Raw genomic sequence first — 18734 nt, 5'->3', positions numbered from 1 at the left:
GATGGTTTTAGAATTTCTTCCTTTTTCTGGCACCGTAAATCAGAGACAACATAGAAAACATCAAACTGTTGACATTACCTCATCTAATTTTTAAACACACAAGCAATATTCATCTCACCTCATCAAACATGGAAGAACTGTCAAGTATATTGTCAATTAAAACCTTCGATTCAGTTGTCGGTTGCTCAATTACAACATTGGTAAGTTTCCGGCGCTTCTCCTCTGGCTCCCCATCAACATTATCATTGCTATAAAACATAAATTAGTTCATTTTTAATTTTAAAAAATCCTCCCAATTCCATGGATTAGGCATAATTCTATAATTTTTCATTTATTTTTAAAAACTCAAATCAGTTAAGACAAACAGCTATATTTTCAATGCCGAAAAATCCTCTCTCGGCTAAAGTGCAAAACATTTTCCCTGCCATAAATTTTTTACCACATTTTTAAAATTGAAACAATGTTGAAAAATCATTCAACAAAAGCAGCATTTAAAGATTTTATATTCATGAATTTTTTGACACAGAAAAAATTGAAATATACAGTGAATGGTTACAGTTTTCACAAAAACTCTTGAAGGCTGATTAATTTGCTAATTACGTACACCATGCTTGCTAAAGATATGGAAATATTACTTGCACAACTGTTCAAATGGTACTACAGCTGAATAAATGCATTATTTTTATTCTGAGGGAGCGGTACCTTTTAATTCTGGAAAAAATGTATCAAGTAAGTGGCTACTATGTTGCCCATCTTCTAAAGCAAATATAGATATATTGATCTGAATTTTGTGACTGTAAGATCATTACCCTTCTGAAACTGACAACTTCTGGAATCCACACATGGAAAGGGTCTTTGATGGTAAGCCAGCAAAGAAGAGTAGCCAGAAAACTGGTAATAAGGGCTATGAACAGATGACAATGGGCTGGCTGTACTGAAAGCAACCCACTTCATGACGGGACCTGGGGCGTGGAGGTGGATAATAGACACGGAAGATGGCGATGATGCTCTGAAGTTGTTAGACTCAATATTGAGCCCTGAAGGCTATAAAGACTCCCAAATGGAAGATGAGGCATTGTTCCTCCAACTTGCGTTGAGCCACACTAGAGAATTGTAACAGGCCCGGGACAGAGATGTTTGTATTGGATTGGGATGATGTGTAAAAGTGGGAGGCAAGTGGAAGTTTGGGGTCATTTTTCAGACAAATAGGAGGTGTGACACAAAACAAACAGTCACCTAGTCTATGTTTCATCTCCCTAATGTAGGGAAAACCTCATTTGGGAGCAGCAAATACAGTAATTAAATGAAGTACAGGTAAATTGTTGCGTGGAAAGTGTGTCTGGGGCCTAAGGTTAGCAAGTTGGGAAGTAGTAAATGGGAAAGAGATATGCCTTCTGCAATTGAATGGCAAAGTGCCATATGGGTGTGCAGTGGTGTTGGGAGCAGAGGAGGAGTGAAGTAGGATGTCGCCAGGGGGAGGGGAAGCATGCCACCTTTCTTGTTGATAACCTAGCTACCTGTGTTGCCACTTTCAGGGAACTATGGACCTGCACGCCCAGATCTGTCGGAATGTTACTATTCCTAAGTGTTCTGCCATTTACAATATAATTCAAACCTAAATTTGATCCTCCAAAATGCATCACCTCCCATTTGTCTGGATTAAACTCCAGCTGCCATTTCTGTGCCCAAGTCACCAATCTATCTATCTATATCCTGTTGTATACTTTCACAATCATTGGCACACTTAGCAACTCCACCAATCTTTGTGTCATCAGCAAACTTGCTTATCAGACCACCCACAATTTCCTCCAGATCACTTATACATACTACAAACAACAAAGGTCCCAAGACTGACCCCTGTGGAACAACACTAGTTACCAGCCTCCATTCTGAAAAACATCCTTCCACCTCTACGACAAAGCCATTTTTCTATCCATTTAGCCAGGCCGAATCCCTTGTGATTTTAAGCTTTTATACCAACCTGCTTTGTGGGGGTTTATCAAATGCCTTACTAAAGTCCATATAACCTACATCCGTGGCCCTTCCCTCATTGAATTTTTTTTGGAAAGATAATCAGCTCGGTGAGACATGACCGTCCCCCAAGAGAAAAAAAACCATGCTGTCTGTCTCTAACTAGTTCAATTTCCTCCAAATGCGCATAGATCTTGTTCCTCAGTATCTTCTCCAAGAGCTCCCCACCATAGACATCAAGCTCACCAACCTTTAGTTTCCTGGATTATCTCGGCATCCTTTCTCAAACAAGGAAACAACATTCACTCATTTCCAGTCCTCTAGAACTTTACCTGTGGTCAAGGATATTAAGATATCTGCCAATGCCCCAGCTATTTCCTTCCTTGCCTCTGAGTAACCTGGAGTAGATCCCATTGTCTATGTTATTACAATTTAGGATTCCCAAAACTTCCGCTTTCAATAGACAAATGACGTGTCAATTTCAGTAAATAGATATGATTTAAACCTACCTCCCCATCGTGAACTCACATTTTAAGCAGTGGGCAATTTAAGCATATCAATGAATTTCCAACAGCACATTTCTCCTTTTGTTACATTCCTACCACCAGCTGCTGAGGGTCTGATGCATGGCCTGTAAGCCAATCTCTATATTTGCCAACCATAATATAAAACTTATTTAAAATTAAAAATCAAATAAGTATCTGTCTTGGGAGGGATAAAATAGCCAAATCAGGTTAACTTCCGCAACCTCAGACTGAGTGGAATAAAACACTGTTTCTGTGTGGTTCAGCTATATGCTTATTTACTGAAGCATACAAATAACAAGCTCCGTTCAGTTCTTTTTCCCTTTTGGGAGGTTAAAAGGAATTTTTTTCAAAATGCAAAACAAATAAAATCCTACATCTCATTCGATTTTTCCTCCCTTTCATTTGGTGTTTTTCCTTCCACTACAACATTTTCCAAAGTTACATCATTTCATATGTTGAGTAAAAATAACGTGGTTTACTCAATGCATTAAGCTGATAAAATGTAGCCTCTGTAACAGTAGCATAAAATAGATCATACTTTATGGAATGAGCAAAAATTTTACTTCACTCATAAGTGAAGGTCAGACAATGACTACATTTAGTTCAATATGCTTATCTTGAAATACTGAGCAAAACATTTTAGAATTTCAACACAGTTCATGAAAGACAATTCTGCATGCCTTCAGAATGGAAGAAAATTCAAAATATAATGAAGAAGACTTTACCTAAAAATTTAACATTAAACTTTTAATTTTCATAATGCATATATTCATGGTCAAAATGGTATATGGCATTATTGTGGTTTCTAATGGTCTCACTTAGCACAATTTATGACATAGAAGCAAGCAGAATGTTATTTCAGATAACAAAGTGCAGAATTTCTGTCAGCTTTTGTGCTTCTAAGATGCTGCTTGGCCTACTGTGTTCATCCAGCTCTATACTTTGTTATCTTGGATTCTCGAGCATCTGCAGTTCCCATTATCTCTGATAGAATGTTATTCTTACCATTTTTCATTGTTTGTATTTCCTTCAACTGTGTCTCTTGATCGTTGCTTCGCAAATAGTTTAGCCATCCTTTTTGCTTTATTCTTCTGCCGACTGCTCATGCCCGGCTGAAATTCAGCTTCGATCAGATCAGCAGCCTGGACAAGCTTAAAAAAAAATTCAACTAGTTCCAGTCATGATCACAATTTGTAATGTCAAATTTGCTATTAAATCTTATGTAACAAATATTTCAGAGGGGTTTCAGGTATTTTACATAGAAAAATAGTTGGGCTTTGAAGACAGGCAGACCTCAGATATAATCACATTATTTAAAGCTTGTTTGCAATTAAAAGAATGAAAATATTACTCTCTTGACAACGTATTTCATTATGATCTCTAAATATTCAACTTATTTGTTTCATTGGAACAAATAAGCTGATAAAACTTGGGCATAAAATCTGTTGATTTTATTAGTTCATTAGAACAGTTGCTGAGAGCATGTGAATTATTCACTGACACATAATCAAGTTCCCGGCTTTAATAGCAATTATTGCCAAGCTAGCTTATCTCATCTAGACCAGTATTAGATAGGATGCGAGTCAGGAGCGAGGAAAGGGATAAATCATGCAGGAAGCAATAAATCCCACTGGACGTGTATGTATGCATGTTGAATAGGAACATGGTCTGGCTGCAATCCCTTCTGGTGTTGAAAAGTTATTGCAAACAAAGTTTTAACTCGCAAGTAAAGATCAGCTAATTGTGGGTGATTAATGATATCACCATTCTAGATTGGCATTTTCATACAAGATTTACTAATGGTAAGTAATGCTTTGCAACGACAGATTTTAATCACATGGCTGTTTTCTAGCTATGTTCATAGTTTGCTTCTTCAAAAACACAATGGAGTCACCTACTTGTTTTGATCGGTTTCTGAGTTTCGACTCCACTGAAGATGTCACTTTTGACAAATTTCACATTAAGTCATTTAGTAGTACAAATATTGAAATCTGCTGACAAAGACACACTCATCAACAGCCCTCACAAGAATATCAATTTAAGAGGGAAACCAACATTTATGTCGTAGAAGTGTACTGATTGTTTAAAGAGTAGACCCTGGCTGATTAAAAAGTATCCAAATTGTTCAGACACTTTACATCACACATCTGGGGCTGGTGGGGCTTGAACCCAGGCCTGCAAGGTCCAGAGGTAGAGACAGTATCACTGAGCCACAAGACCCCTCTTGTTTGGTATTGTGGTGTTGGCCATGGAACACATGTCAGTTAATGATTTTTGATAGTAAACAACTAGACTTTAAATTTAAAATGAGGCAAGTTCATTTTGATTGGTCTAGGAATTGTCCTGAGCAACAAACCAGCAAATGGATGCCAACCATTTTGTTGAGCCGAAAACTTGGTGTAGGTGTTCTTTCTGATTGTGAAGAGACCACATTTTCTTTCTTCAGACTATGAATTGAAATTCAAGCTGCAGTGCTATAATTGAAATACTACGAAGGTTTTGTAATCGAGAACTGCACATTTTAAAAAAAAACTCAAGTCAAAAGAACCGTGAGAAAATAACTTTTCACTTTGTGGTCTAAATTTTTGATCTTTGGAATTTTGTTTTAACCTGCCTTTAATATTTTTCCACCTAGTATCTGTATCATAAATATGTCATGTGTGTACACACACGTGGGGGGGGGGGGGGGCTTTTGAAGGGGTACAGTAAGTTGTATTGTGGGAGATTAAAAATCCTTTCGTCCTGCTATTGAAGTTGTGGAGTTGTTTTTTTTTAAAAAAAAACACTGCCGACAAAATCTGGCTTGAATTTCTTCCTTCCTGACTAACAGTCTAGACAAATTGATCATTTTGTGATAACAAGGTGTAGGGCTAGATGAACACAGCAGGCCAAGTAGCATCAGAGGAGCAGGAAAGCTGACATTTCGGATCGAGCCTGGCCTGCTGTGTTCATCCAGCTCTACACCTGGTTATCTCAGATGCTGTAGCATCAGCAAATCCCACTATCTCCTGACCATTCTGTGATTGCTTGTGGAACATTAGGGCAAATTGTCAGTGCACTCTTCCCGGTTAAGTTGAGACAGTCTATTAACATTTGTAGCTTCTAGCACACACAACTGCATCATACTGTGGTCCTAAATTGGTTGCACTCTTTGCACTCAAGGTGTTTGCCAATTGCAGAGAGTTTAATGTAGGTCAGCGTTTTGCAAGTGAGGATTCATTGGATAGTCGGTATCTGGTTTGTTGTGGATAGCCAAAGGGATATGCTGTTTGATACACAATCTCCTCCAGTCTTCAGGATGCTATGAAAATTCATGCCCCACATTCTATCTTTGCACAATTGAGTAATGTCTTTTTGACTTGATGACAGCATCCTGTTAGTGGGGAACACCACTCACGTTGTGACTGCAAATTGCTCAGTCTACTGTTCCTCATTGATCTGAAGTAAATTATTGCAAAAAGTGCCAAACTATTATGATGCAGTACTGAAAAGTACAACAAACAAGTCAACAAGGTGCTGTCTTTCTTGTGGGTGGTGGTTCCTCTTTCAAAAGCACATTTCCTAATTGAGGGATTTAAGAGCGGCAATAAAATCTCCCCTGGCTTGAGATTCAGATGATGATAGAATCATCTTGGGTGGGAGTCAGATCAGCAAAAACCATTCTCTGCCCCTTGGCACTACCTACATTCAATTCTGCTAAATCGTTCTAATTCAGGAATTAAATTACAGCATTTCTAATCTGTTTTACAGTACCAGAGTTTGGCATTTGAACCCAAAATAGTCAAGGCTCTCTCTTTTGTGAGTGGCAAGTTTGAATGTGCCTTCAAGAATCACTTCAGCTGATGTCTCTGGAGGCTGGAAACTACATTAGGAACAGGAGGAGTCTTTAGTTGGCATACAGTGGGCCTGATGGGATGCATCCCAGTTTACTGAAGGAAACAGCTACAGAGATAGTAGATGCATTGGTAGTAATTTTGGAGGAATCCTTAGATTGTGGAAAAGTTCCAGAGGACTGGAAAATGGCTAACCTAACATCTTTATTTAAAAATAGGGAAACAGACCAAAAAACAAACAGTAACTATAGGCCAGTTGGCTTAACACCTGTTACTGGGAAAATGAGAGTCTAGTAGTAAAGGATATAATAACAGAGCATTTAGAAATGCATAAAATAAATCAGCATGAGTGAGAAATCGTACCGGACAAATTCACTAGAATTCTTTGAGGTAAAAAACAGGATGGATAAAAGAGAAGCAGTAGATGTAATACATTTGAATGCTCAAAAAGGTACTTGGTAAACGTGCTGAACATTTCAAAAAGGTAAGAGCTCATGGAGTTGGAGGTAGTATACTGGCACGGATAGAAGATTAGTTAACAGGGAGAGACTTGGGTTAAGAAGGCATTTTCAGAATGACAATCTAACTTTTGGTGTGAAACAAGGATCAATACAGAGGCTAATAAATGACAAATCAGGAAAGTGAATCTTATTGTCAGATGTGCAGTTCACACAAAGATAGTTGGAAAGGGATTTGGTCAGGATGACAGAGTCTGCAAAAGAATAAAAGGTTAAACATGTGAGCAAAACAAAAAAAAACCAACCTAGTAGATGTAATATAATGCAAGAAAATGGTGACATTATGCACTTTGGCAGGACAAATGGGAGTTATTGCATATTTGCATGGAGAAAAAAATGCAAAAAGTTATAGAAGACAGACTTAGGAGTCCTTGTTCATAAGTCACAGACGACTAGCATCGCAGTTCAGTGGGTAACAAAGAAAGCAAATTATTTCAAACAGAATGATTAAGGGATACTTTACTAAAAATTACACAAGGCACTAATTGGATCATTGCTGGAACACTGAACAATCTTGGGCCTTTGGATGTACGAGCATTGGATGCATTCCAGAGACTATTCACTCATACGAAGGACTGTCTTAGGGGATACAGTGAGTACATTGCGCCTGTTTTTGTTTGAATTTGAAAGAATGAGGGGCAACCTTATTGGAATATTGAAGATTCTTAGGGGACTTGACACAGTAGGTGCACATTTAAAATAAAATGAAGAGGAACTTCTCCTAGGTGGGTGGTGAATCTGTGGAATGTTTTACCACAAAGGATTGTCAAAGTTTGGTCATAAGTATGTTTAAGACTGAGAGACAGATTTGAGATTAAGGGAATCAAGACATATGGGGAAAAGGCAGGAAAGTAAAATTGAATATCAGATTGATCATAATCTCAGTGAATGGCCTACTTCTGTTCCTATGTTTAATGGTCTGGCTTTTAAAAAAGTCCTTAATCCTGGAGAAAGACCTATTAAATATCTGGGTAGCATTTAAATTTGGGGCCTTCCCCAAGAGACAATGTGGGGCTGTTTCTGACTTTAAATCTGGCAGGCAAAATGCTGATTACTTCTATTAAATTTTATCAATTGTTTAAGCATGTTTATAGAGAAATACACACCATGTGTATAAAGTTATTCCCCGATTCAGTAGAAACACGTGATTTAAATTTATGTGGCCTGCTGTAATTATTGAATGTGCCTAATTAATAGTTGCTGCATTGTAGGCAATTAGTTCTGCAGTGTGGTTGAAACCATTTAAATGTGATACAGCACTAATAAAAATTTATTTGCAGGTTCCCAAATGCAGTTACGTGGTGTGACAGAGAAAAGTTTGTTGAGCAAACATATTTCTTGAAAGGGACAATGAAAATTTGTAGAAAAGATCACTACAGATTATGGATATGTAACATGGGTTAGAACACTGACAGACTGATGCAAATTATCAACCGGTCAGTCTTCCTAGCCAGAAAATGTGCACAGGAACCGATATGAAAACTTAAAACAGTAGTTAAAAATTCCATTTAGAAGCAACAAGTTCATTAACTAACTTTTAGGTATATAAAAATTTATAACAATACTGTGGAATAAGTGGCACACTGCAGAATCAAACTGGCCTTTTTATTTCTAGGGCCCAGGTTTAAATCCAGGTCATGTAAAGATGTCTTTCTGCAGGTTCTTAAACTATACACAATGCGATTTTGGACGAGTTTAGAAATAAAGTTTAATAAATGATTCTGGTGCATGCTTGAAGGAGACATCAAATCCATGAAGTAGATAAAAATGATGATCCATTTTCCAGTTAGATCAAAAATATTTACCTTCAAATGAAAACTGTTAAATTGTACTAGGAAGCAATTAGAATAATTTAAATAACCTTGGCTCTTTACACAACCTTTCAGTTGCAAATACTTGCTAACTGACTCATGACCAACATTGTGTGATTAAACTGTATAAATTCCAAATGCCCAGACTCAAATCACATTTAAATTTTAATCAAAACATTTTAAAACATTTGCAAGAAAAGCTGTTAGTAAGAGCTTTTAACAGGTACATGCATGCAGACTTTAAGCTACCAGAAGCACAAAAGAAGCCAAACCCACTGCATGATTCCTTGTAGACAAACAACCCGAGGTTCTACCTACAGGTTGCTTCAGTACTGTTGGAGCTGGAGAAGGATTATAAATGAGATCTTCATCATTAAAGAGCTCTTCAGTGTTCATTCCTAGAGCTGCTCCCATGTCGAGACCCAACTTCTTTTGCAACAGTTTTCTTTGATGAGCTATTCTTTCCTTGGGGTCGATTTCTCCTGTAACAGGGAACACAGATTTTAAAAATAAAAGTTCTTGAAATGGATCAACTGGCAAGGGGAACAATACATCTCAGACCTGACCTACAGCAACATTTTGGGACATCTTACTTAATTTCCTAGTTCACAATATCAAGCCAAATAGATTTATAAATAACCACTGACATCTCGATAATGGTTTTAAACGTAAAACAAAAGCAAATTTTGGCATTTTACTAATGGTGCAAAGAAAATTAAGGAGGTTGGAAGGGAAAGGAGGGCTCAAGGTTGTTTCTCCACACCCCATGCCCCACCTCAGCCACTTAACATAGCACAGGGAACACTAATGAAACCAACTGACTCAGAGAAAGTGGGATCCTTAAGAAAAACTGGAAAAAAGGGAGAATGACAAAAAAATGGCTAAAGTTAGAAAATCAAACTGTGATACTGGGCATGGTTCTAGACTGTAAGTAGGCATTTGGTGCTGTGAAAAAATTAAACTGGAAAAGTTACACAGTCTTGAGAGCAGACACAGAATTGAAGGTACTGACATATTTGAAAACTTGAGAGGAAGGGAAGCCAGTAATGGTGCATTAGCTTACGGAGCTGAAAAACTGAGGCAAGAATCATTCTGAATAGTTAATAGTAACATACTAGTTCCACATATTTAGCCAATTGAATTCAATTCTGCAGAGAATGGGAAATGGAAGAGAAATCCATGAAAGTTACTTTCCACAAAAGCCAGAAACAACCAATTCTGAAATAGGACTTTTACAACACTTGCCTTTTATATGCCAATCTTACTGTCTAAACAAAAAAAAATCATGGTGTGGGTTCTGGTGGCTGAGAAAATATTTGTTGCCCAATCTTAACTGCCCTCAAGAACACATTAGTGAGCTGCCTTCTTGAGCGACTGCAGTCTGTTTGGTGTAGGTACATCCACCGTGCTGTTCTGTTCAGTTACAGAAATCTGATCTAACGGCACTGAAGGAACAGCAATGCATTTCCAAGTCAGGATAATAAGTGGCTTGGATGGGAACTCGCAATTGGTGGTGTCTGTTTGTATCTTGTGCCCTTTTTCCTTCTAGATGGTAGTAGTCACAGGTTTGGAAGAATCTGTCCAAGGAGCCTTGCAGAATTTCAATTCCATTTCTGTTAATTAAAGAACATTTTATGCTGTGAGAGGGTCAAAAGCTGAACCAGATGAATTCAACTATAGTTCAGGGAGTGACAGACATGGAATTGGAAGATAACAGCAGATAACAATTTCTATCCTATTTCTTGCAACTCCTGAATCAGATATTTCGGTATCGACTTCCTATCTACAGTGGGGAAAGCATGGGTCATGTCCCATTTCTTTAATGCTAGTCAGGAGGATGAAAGGCTTTAAAATCTAATACAGAATTTGGCACAAAGAAATCATCTGAAGAGCAAGTTTGGGAGCTCTCTTTGAACATGTTTCTCTATTTTTATTCTGTTAGCATTGCAATTCCTTTGAGTTTATTTTCTAAAAAAAAAATTGAGACTATGCAGAGTTCAACAAAAAAAAAACCATGTTACTTTGTAAGGAAAACCATTCATTTTTTAAAGGAGCAAAAGGTGCAGAATTAATATTCATGTAGTTAAAATTACAAGATTAGTAATCATTTATCCTTTTTAACCAAAGAAAGGACTGAAGGTTTTTGCCTCCTGTTTCAAGTACAGGATACCCCGCTAATAGATTATCAACAGCACCATGATACAGAATCATCTCCAAGATACAAGTCACATTATTACATCAAATCAGCTTATGGTAAATTGGAAACAAGCTAAAGTCTACAAAAAGGTAGGTAAGACTAATGGATAGAATGGAATAATCATCCATTTTGTCCAAATAATCAGGTGCATACCACTCTCATAGGAGATTTTCCTCCTGTAAGTTATGCTCCAGTATTGGCTGAAAAATGAAAACAATTATTTTGTTTTAAGTTAGAAATCACATCTATCAGATCTCAACTCAGGTGTAGTAAGCAGTTGAAGTGCCTTATTTTCAACAGTTCAATCTACTTCTGCACCCAGGTTACTGAATATTTTGACCACAGCACTTCTAGACAGTGGAGTAGAGTGCAATGATCAATTTTTGCCGATTAACTGAACCTAAATTCATGCAATAGTACATGTTTAAGGAGATAGTTTGTGACTCGCAACAAAAATATACGCCAGTAAGGAGGAAAGATTCCAAGGAGGGGGGTAAACCAACCATGGCTGACCAATTTGGTTAAGAAGAGTATAAAAGTTGAGAAAAAGCACCCTTAAAAAGGAGGTAAAAGTCAGTGATCAGCCTTCAGGACAGAGAGCGCGAGAGCAAGCGCGACACCTTAGGGGAAAAAAAAAATCAAATCAAATCAATCTAGGGAGATAGTTATGGGGAACAAGGAAATGGCTGTGGGGTTAAACAGATATTTTGCATCAAGCTTTATGGTGGAAGACACTCCAAACAACATGTTAATACTAAAGAATTGGTGGAAGAATTAAAGGACCATCACCATAACTGGATTAGTTGTACAGGCCAAACTAAAATCGGGTGAAAGGCAGAAAAGTCTGCAGGTCCTGATGGCTTGTACCCAAGGATTCTGAAAAGTAGCTTAAAAGAAGAGAAATAGTGGATGCACTGATTCTAATTTTCTCCAGAATCCAAGGATTTTTGGAAGTACTGGAGAATTGGTAAACTGCCAACATGGCACTCCTATTTAGAAAAAAAAAGGCAAAAAAAAAAAAAAAATCAGGGAACGATAGTCACATTTGTTCAACAGATGTTTGGCTAATGTTGGATTCAATTACTAAAGGAAGCAATGGCAACACATTTCGAAAATCAATCTACTCAAACAGAGTCTGAATGGCTTTATGAAAGGGAAACATTGTCTGATTACTATAGTAGAGCTTTTCCAAAGAAGTCTCAAACAGAGTGGATAGAAGAGAACCAGTAGGTGTTATATTTTAACTTCCAGAAGACATTCAAAGTATCTCACAAAATGTCTAAGTCACAAGGTAAGAGCCCATAGCATTGGAGCTAGTATATTGGCGTGGATAGAGAATTAGCTAGTGGACAACAAACTTTGAATGGGTTTAAAGGGGGATCTTTTTCAGGTCAGCAACCTGTAAACAGCAGGGTTCCACAGGGATCAGAGCTAGGAACACAATGGTTTTAACATATGTCTTCATGACTTCAAAGCAAGCAAACGTATTGTAGCCAAATGTGAAGACTACACAAAAGTAGGTGGAAAGGCAAGTTGCGAGGAAGAAACAAACAGTTTATAGAGATATACTGACAGATTAAGCACGTGGGTAAGAAGTTGGCAAATGGAGCATGATGCAGGAAAACATGAAGTTGCCAAATCTGAAAGGAAGAACAAAAGAACAGGCGAAAAATCTCAGAGATAATGGGAACTGCAGATGCTGGAGAATCCAAGATAAAGTGTGGAGCTGGATGAACACAGCAGGCCAAGCAGCATCTCAGGAGCACAAGAGCTGATGTTTCGGGCCTAGACCTTCATCAGAAAAATCTCAGTAGGCTGCAGCATTAAAGGGATCTGGGTATACTTATGTATGAAACATGAAGCTAGCACACTGGTGCAGCAAGTTATGAGGAAAGCTAATGGAATATCAGCCCTTATTTCAAAGGGGTTGGAGCATAAAAACAGGCAAGACTTACTGCAACTGTACAAGGTGCTGGTGAACTACATCTAGAGTGCTGTGAGCATTTTTTTATTTTAAATAAGTTTAATTGGATGCAGTTCAAAGAAGATTCACTAAGATAATTCCTGTTGGAGGGACTGTCTTTATGAGCAAAGGTTAAACAGACTGGGGCTCTGGAAGAAAAAAGAATGAAAGGTGATCTCATTGAAACATATAGGATTCTTAAGGGGCTTGACAGGATAAATGCTGAGAGGATGTTTCCCTTCATTAGTCTCAGAGTACCAGGATGCTACTTGAAGACTTAAAGGAGGAGGAATTTCTTCTCACAGGGTCGTGTCTCTTTGGAACTCCTGGCCACAGATAGCTTTGGGGACCAAGTCCTTTGTATGTTTAAGGTGGGGATAGATTTTTGATCAGTACAGAAATGAAGGGCTGCAGGGCAAAGGTAGAAAAGTGGATCTGAGAAATGTCGGATCTGCCACGATCCTACTGAATGGTGGAGCAGGCTCAAGGGATCAAACAGCCCATTCTTGTTCCTATTTGTTATAGTCTGGTATTACTTTACTATTATTAGATTAATTTGTAATATAAATTTTCCTCCTTTTAAACGTAAAATACTCACATTTGGCATATTATTACTATCTTTTAACTTACCTCATTAGTTATGGCTCTTTTCCTTTTGAGTATTTTTGCCTTAAAAAGTAACATTTCTAGTTTTGAAAGCAAATAGTAATTGTTTAATTGTTTGCTACTGCCTCTTTACCATTAAGTGTTTTAATGTGTTTCTCCAATCCATCACAGCCAATTTATCCTTCATAATTTCGTTTAGTTAAGACACTGCTTTCAGCTAAAATTTAATGGAAAATTCCAATTCTACTATTTTGACTATTCCCTCAAAAAAGTTCTTTTATAAGATTATTAATGAGCCCCTTCTCATTGCATAATGCTAGATCTGAAGTGGCTAATGTCCGAGATGGTCCTTCAATGTATTATTCCAGGAAATACGTTCTAGAATTCTTCCTATTTATCTTGGTGCTTATTAGGTTTACCCAGTTTATGTAGATTAAAGTCACCCACAATTACTGCATTGCTCTTGCCACTTGGGTCTCCAATTTCCAGGTTAATATAATTCTATATTTTAAAGCATTTGGTGGCCTTACAATATTTGCTATTCCTTGCTGTTTTTCAGCTCTGCTTGAACAGATTCCATACCCTGCTATGCTAATTGGAGATCCTCCCTCACTAATACATTATTTATTTATCATCAATAGTAGTCCAACTCTTTGGCCTATCATTCCTAAATATTGAATATCCTTTAGTTTTTAGTTCCCAGTCTAGGTCACCCTGCTGTAATGTTTCTGCATTGGCAATTACGTGACAACCCTCTACTTCTATTAGTTCCAATAAATCTCTTGCATGTCTGTAGCAATTACAACAAGATAGGTAGGGTATATTTATCTCTTTCTGATACTATTCTGTAATTTGACCCTAGTTGATATTCTGCTGATTTCCATGATCATTTACAGCTTTTCTATTTCCCATAACCACTTTGTTTTTGTTCCATCCAAGTTCTCTCTTCGGTCTCCCTTTTCTTGACAAGCTAGTTTAAATAAATCCTTCCCAACAGTACTAGCAAATATCCCCGTGAGTGTATGTGTCGTAGTGTTGGTAAAGCATAACACATCCTCCTTGTACAGGTCTCACCTAGCCCAGAAGGTTGATGGTACAGTAGACAGAGAAGGTTACCTAAGATTGCAAACAGATCTCAATCAATTGGGTCAATGGGCTGAGGAGTGGCAGGTGAAGTTTAATTTGGATAAATGCATTTTGGTAAAATAAACAAAGGCAGTACTTATACAGTTAATAGTAGAGACCGGGGAAGTGTTATCAAAACAGAGACCCCTAGGAGTTTAGGTATATAATTCTCTTGACATGAGGTCGCAACCTTTTCTGTAAAAAAAAGTATTTTTTTAAAAAAGTGGTTCATGTGACGAATGAACTGCCAGAGGAAGTGGCAGATGCAGGTGTGGTTACATATTTAAAATTCTAAATTTTACAACATTTTAAGTGAATAGGAAAGGTTTGCAGGGATATAGGCCAAACGCAGACCAGTGGGATTAGTTTAGTTTGGGAACATGGTCAGTGTGGACTAGTTGGACCAAAGGATCTGTTTCCGTGCTGTACGACTATAATGCTATAACTGGTATCAATGCCCGATAAATCTAAAGCCGTCCCTCTGGCACCAAATTTTCTAGCCATCTGCGTATCACTCAATCCTCCTATTTCTATACTTACATGCATGTGGTCCAGGCAGCAATTCTGATCTACTGCCTTACGAGTTCTGCTTTTTAAAGGTTGTTATCTTAGGCACCATAGCTTTCACAAATTATGGAACAAAACTTAACCACACAATTCAATTAAGTGAACATGTAATTTAAGAATCGAAATGTACCTGATTTCTCATGTTGGATCTCAAACTCTGCACCAGCAGAGCCAAGAAGAGATGCTCCATGTTTCAAAAGCCGTGATATATCAAATCTATCAAAGCTCAAACGATCCAAAGGTGCTTCATCTGTTGAAATTTGTGCAACAGGCTCTAAAATTAAATTCAGCAGAAATGATAAATAATTACAGAAACTAATACAACAATCCATTTGACAAAAAAATTGGAGTAACCATTATTTATTTTTACTTCTAAGCTTTGGAAAGGAAATTGCAAGTCCATCTAATGAAACCTTATATTCACTTTCAGAACAGCAAATTTGCTTTCCATATGATTAGTTCTGGACAGATAGTAGTAATGGACACAAGTACAAGTACAACAGGATACAAAAAGTTAAACCTGAAGCTCAACTGAGCTACAGAATCAGCAACATTTACAAAGACAAAAAGGTCATTTACCCTATCACTTTAAAGTTGGCTTTTTGCAAGCTACTCAGTTAGCTGAACTCTGACTTTCTGTAATTCAACCAGTAATTCAAGCTTTGAAGAATGCTAAAATGTGGTAAAAAGCATTGGGCATTCTTAGTACAATGGTTTTGTGAATGCAACTTGAAGAATCCCTCAATAGCTGCAGTGCAAAGGAACACGCTAAGCATGTAACAACACCAACAACCGATAAGACACCACATAGTACTAGATAAAGGGAGAACAGTACTAAGTCACGGTGCTCATTTGAGAGCCAAGGTAGACATAATTGAACGAATGGCCTCAGTTTGTGTCATAACATTTCTTTGATTCTCTAAAATAGTTTCTATCTACACAATTCAATTACAACAATATCAACTGCAAGTCTGTGTATGGTTTTCCATCCAGTTATCAAAGTTGTTAATAAAAACAACAAACAGTTGAGGCCACACCACCGAGAAGATTAGTCAAATTCTACCACTCATTGTCCTTATGCTCTGACTCCTGCCGCTCAGATAAATTCTTAAGTGAATAAAATTGCCTTCAAATACACCAGCTCCAACTTCAAGCTATTCTGAAGGGCAACATCAAATGCATTCTGGAACTCTAAAAATAACAATCGATAGTTTCCTGTACATTAAATTCAGCCACCTCTTCAAAAACATCCAAATCAAATTGTAAAGCATGATCTGTCCTTTAGAAATTCAAGCCAAGTCTATAATCACCTGAAAATTTTCAAGGTGGTCACTCACCAAATTTCCCAATAATAGATGTCAGGCTAACTAGTTAATAATTCCCTATCATGAAATAGTACTGTACTGAACTCAAAACGTCAACTCTCCACAGATGGTGTTTTCTCCAGCATTCCCTTGTTTGTTTCAGTTTCCCAGCATCTTCAGTAATTTCCGTTACGTATTTCACTGGTATTGATAGTTTTTGGTATTGTTAAGTGTTCTTAGAATGGAGGAGTGACATGCACAATTTGTAATGGATGTGAGTTTGCTCGCTGAGCTGGAAGGTTCGTTTTCAGACGTTTCGTCACTTTTTTTTAAAATTTGAAAAAAATATACTTTATTTGTAAGATGTACAAAAAAAACATATTTACACACCTACCCAGTCATGCAAGCCGCTCCAGGTTACCCGGGGGTACATACACCAACTAAAGGAAAAAAACAAAGAAGGAAAAAAAAAACAAAGCAAAGAAAACACCCCGGCAGTCGGCACCCCGCACAGTCCCCGTCGGCCCCCTGACCAGTTGGAGAAGGTGCCAGCTGGGCCTAGCTGCCAGATAGGGCCCTTTTTTCTATTCTGGACGAGGGAGTTCATACGGTGGTCTTTCCCCACCGCGCCTTGGCGGCGGCTGCCCCAAGCTTTAGCACGTCCCTCAGCATGTAGTCCTGGACCTTGGAGTCCGCCAGTCTGCAACACTCGGTCGGGGTCAGTTCTTTCAGCTGGCAGACCAAAGAGCGTCTTTCACCGCATTGACGGTCCTCCAGGCGCAGTTGATGTTGGTCTCCGCGTGCGTCCCCGGAAACAGCCCGTAGAGCACGGAGTCCTGTGTCACGGAGCTGCTCGGGACGAACCTCGACAAATACCACTGCATCCCCCTCCAGACCTCCTGCGCAGAGGCACACTCCAGAAGGAGGTGATTGACAGTCTCGTCCCTCCTGCAGCCACCTCGAGGGCAGCGTGCGGTGGCGCAGAGATTCCGGGCATGCATAAAGGATCTCACTGGCAGAGCCCCTCTCACCGCCAGCCAAGCAATGTGCTTGTGCTTGTTTGAAAGTTCTGGCGATGAGGCATTCTGCAAAACGACTTTGGCAGTCTGCGTGGGGAACCACACGACGGGATCCACCCTCTCCTTTTCCCGAAGGGTCCCGAGGATACTACGTGCTGACCACTGCCTGACGGCCTTGTGGTCAAAAGGTGTTTCCTTTCAAAAATTTCTCCACAAAGGACAGGTGGTACGGAACGGTCCAACTACTCGGAGCGTTCCGCGGCAATGAGGCCAGGCCCATCCTTCGCAACACCAGGAACAGGTAGAACCTCAGTAAGTCGTGACACTTGGTGTTTACGTACTGGGGATCTACGCACAGCTTGATGCAGCCGCACACAAAGGTAGCCGTCAGGGCGAGGGTGGCACTCGGTATGCCCTTTCCCCCATTTTCCAGGTCTTGGTACATGGGTGTCCCTGCGGACCCGGTCCATCCTTGACCCCCAAACGAAGTGGAAGATGGCTCGGGTGACCGCAGCGGCGCAGGTCCAGGGAATAGGCCAGGCCTGCGCCACATACAACAGTACCGAAAGCCCCTCGCACCTGACAACCAGGTTCTTACCCGCGATGGAGGGGGACCGGAGCGTCCACCTGCCCAACTTCTGCTTCAGTTTGGTGATACGCTCCTCCCAAGTCTTAGTGCACACCCCAGCTCCACCAAACCAAACACCCAGCACCTTCAGGTAGTCTGTCCTGACGGTGAAGGGGATGAAGGAGCGGTCGTCCCAGTTCCCGAAGAACATGACCTCGCTCTTACCCCTATTGACTTTGGCACCCGAGGCCAGTTCAAACTGGCCGCAGATGTCCAATAGTCTACTCACCGACCGACGATTGGTGCAGAAGATGGCGACATAGTCTACGTACAGGGAGGTCTTCACCTGAAGGCCTCCACTGCCTGGGATAGTCATGCCCTTCAGGCTCACGTTCTTCCTGATGGATGCAGCAAAGGACTCCACACAGCACACGAACAAGGCAGGAGAGAGCAGGCAACCTTGCCTGACTCCAGATCTGACGGGAAAAACTGTCCAATTCCCACCAGTTGATCGAGACTGCGCTAACGATGTTGGTGTAGAGCAGCCAGATCCAATTGCGGATGCCCTCCCCGAACCCCAATTTGGAGAGGATGCCCCTCATCTAAGCATGAGAGACCCTGTCGAAGGTCTTCTCCTAGTCCAGGCTGACGAGGCAGGTGTCCACCCGCCAGTCCTGTACATAGGCGATGGTATCCCTGATGAGCGCGAGGCTCTCAGCGATCTT

The 18734-nt window shown here is 39.5% G+C and overlaps 1 protein-coding gene across 2 annotated transcripts in view; it reads right to left on the bottom strand.

Moving 5' to 3' along the window:
* The window catches only part of btaf1 (BTAF1 RNA polymerase II, B-TFIID transcription factor-associated), a 113574-nt gene that overhangs the window by 68249 nt on the left and 26591 nt on the right, over nt 1-18734 (bottom strand). The window contains exons 4-7 of one of the 2 annotated variants that reach the window (XM_059653119.1): nt 15249-15392; nt 8937-9142; nt 3504-3649; nt 119-248 (exon numbers count right to left, since the gene is read on the bottom strand). In XM_059653119.1, the coding sequence (XP_059509102.1) occupies nt 119-248; nt 3504-3649; nt 8937-9142; nt 15249-15392 (626 nt within the window). The remainder of the gene's footprint in view (nt 1-118; nt 249-3503; nt 3650-8936; nt 9143-15248; nt 15393-18734) is intronic. The other variant, XM_059653120.1, reaches the window with a different exon arrangement.

The sequence above is a fragment of the Stegostoma tigrinum genome, chromosome 20 (genome assembly GCF_030684315.1).
Source record: "Stegostoma tigrinum isolate sSteTig4 chromosome 20, sSteTig4.hap1, whole genome shotgun sequence".
Lineage (NCBI taxonomy): Eukaryota > Metazoa > Chordata > Chondrichthyes > Orectolobiformes > Stegostomatidae > Stegostoma > Stegostoma tigrinum.
The sequence above is the reverse complement of the archived record's forward strand: the minus strand, read 5'-3'. Positions and strand labels throughout refer to the sequence as shown.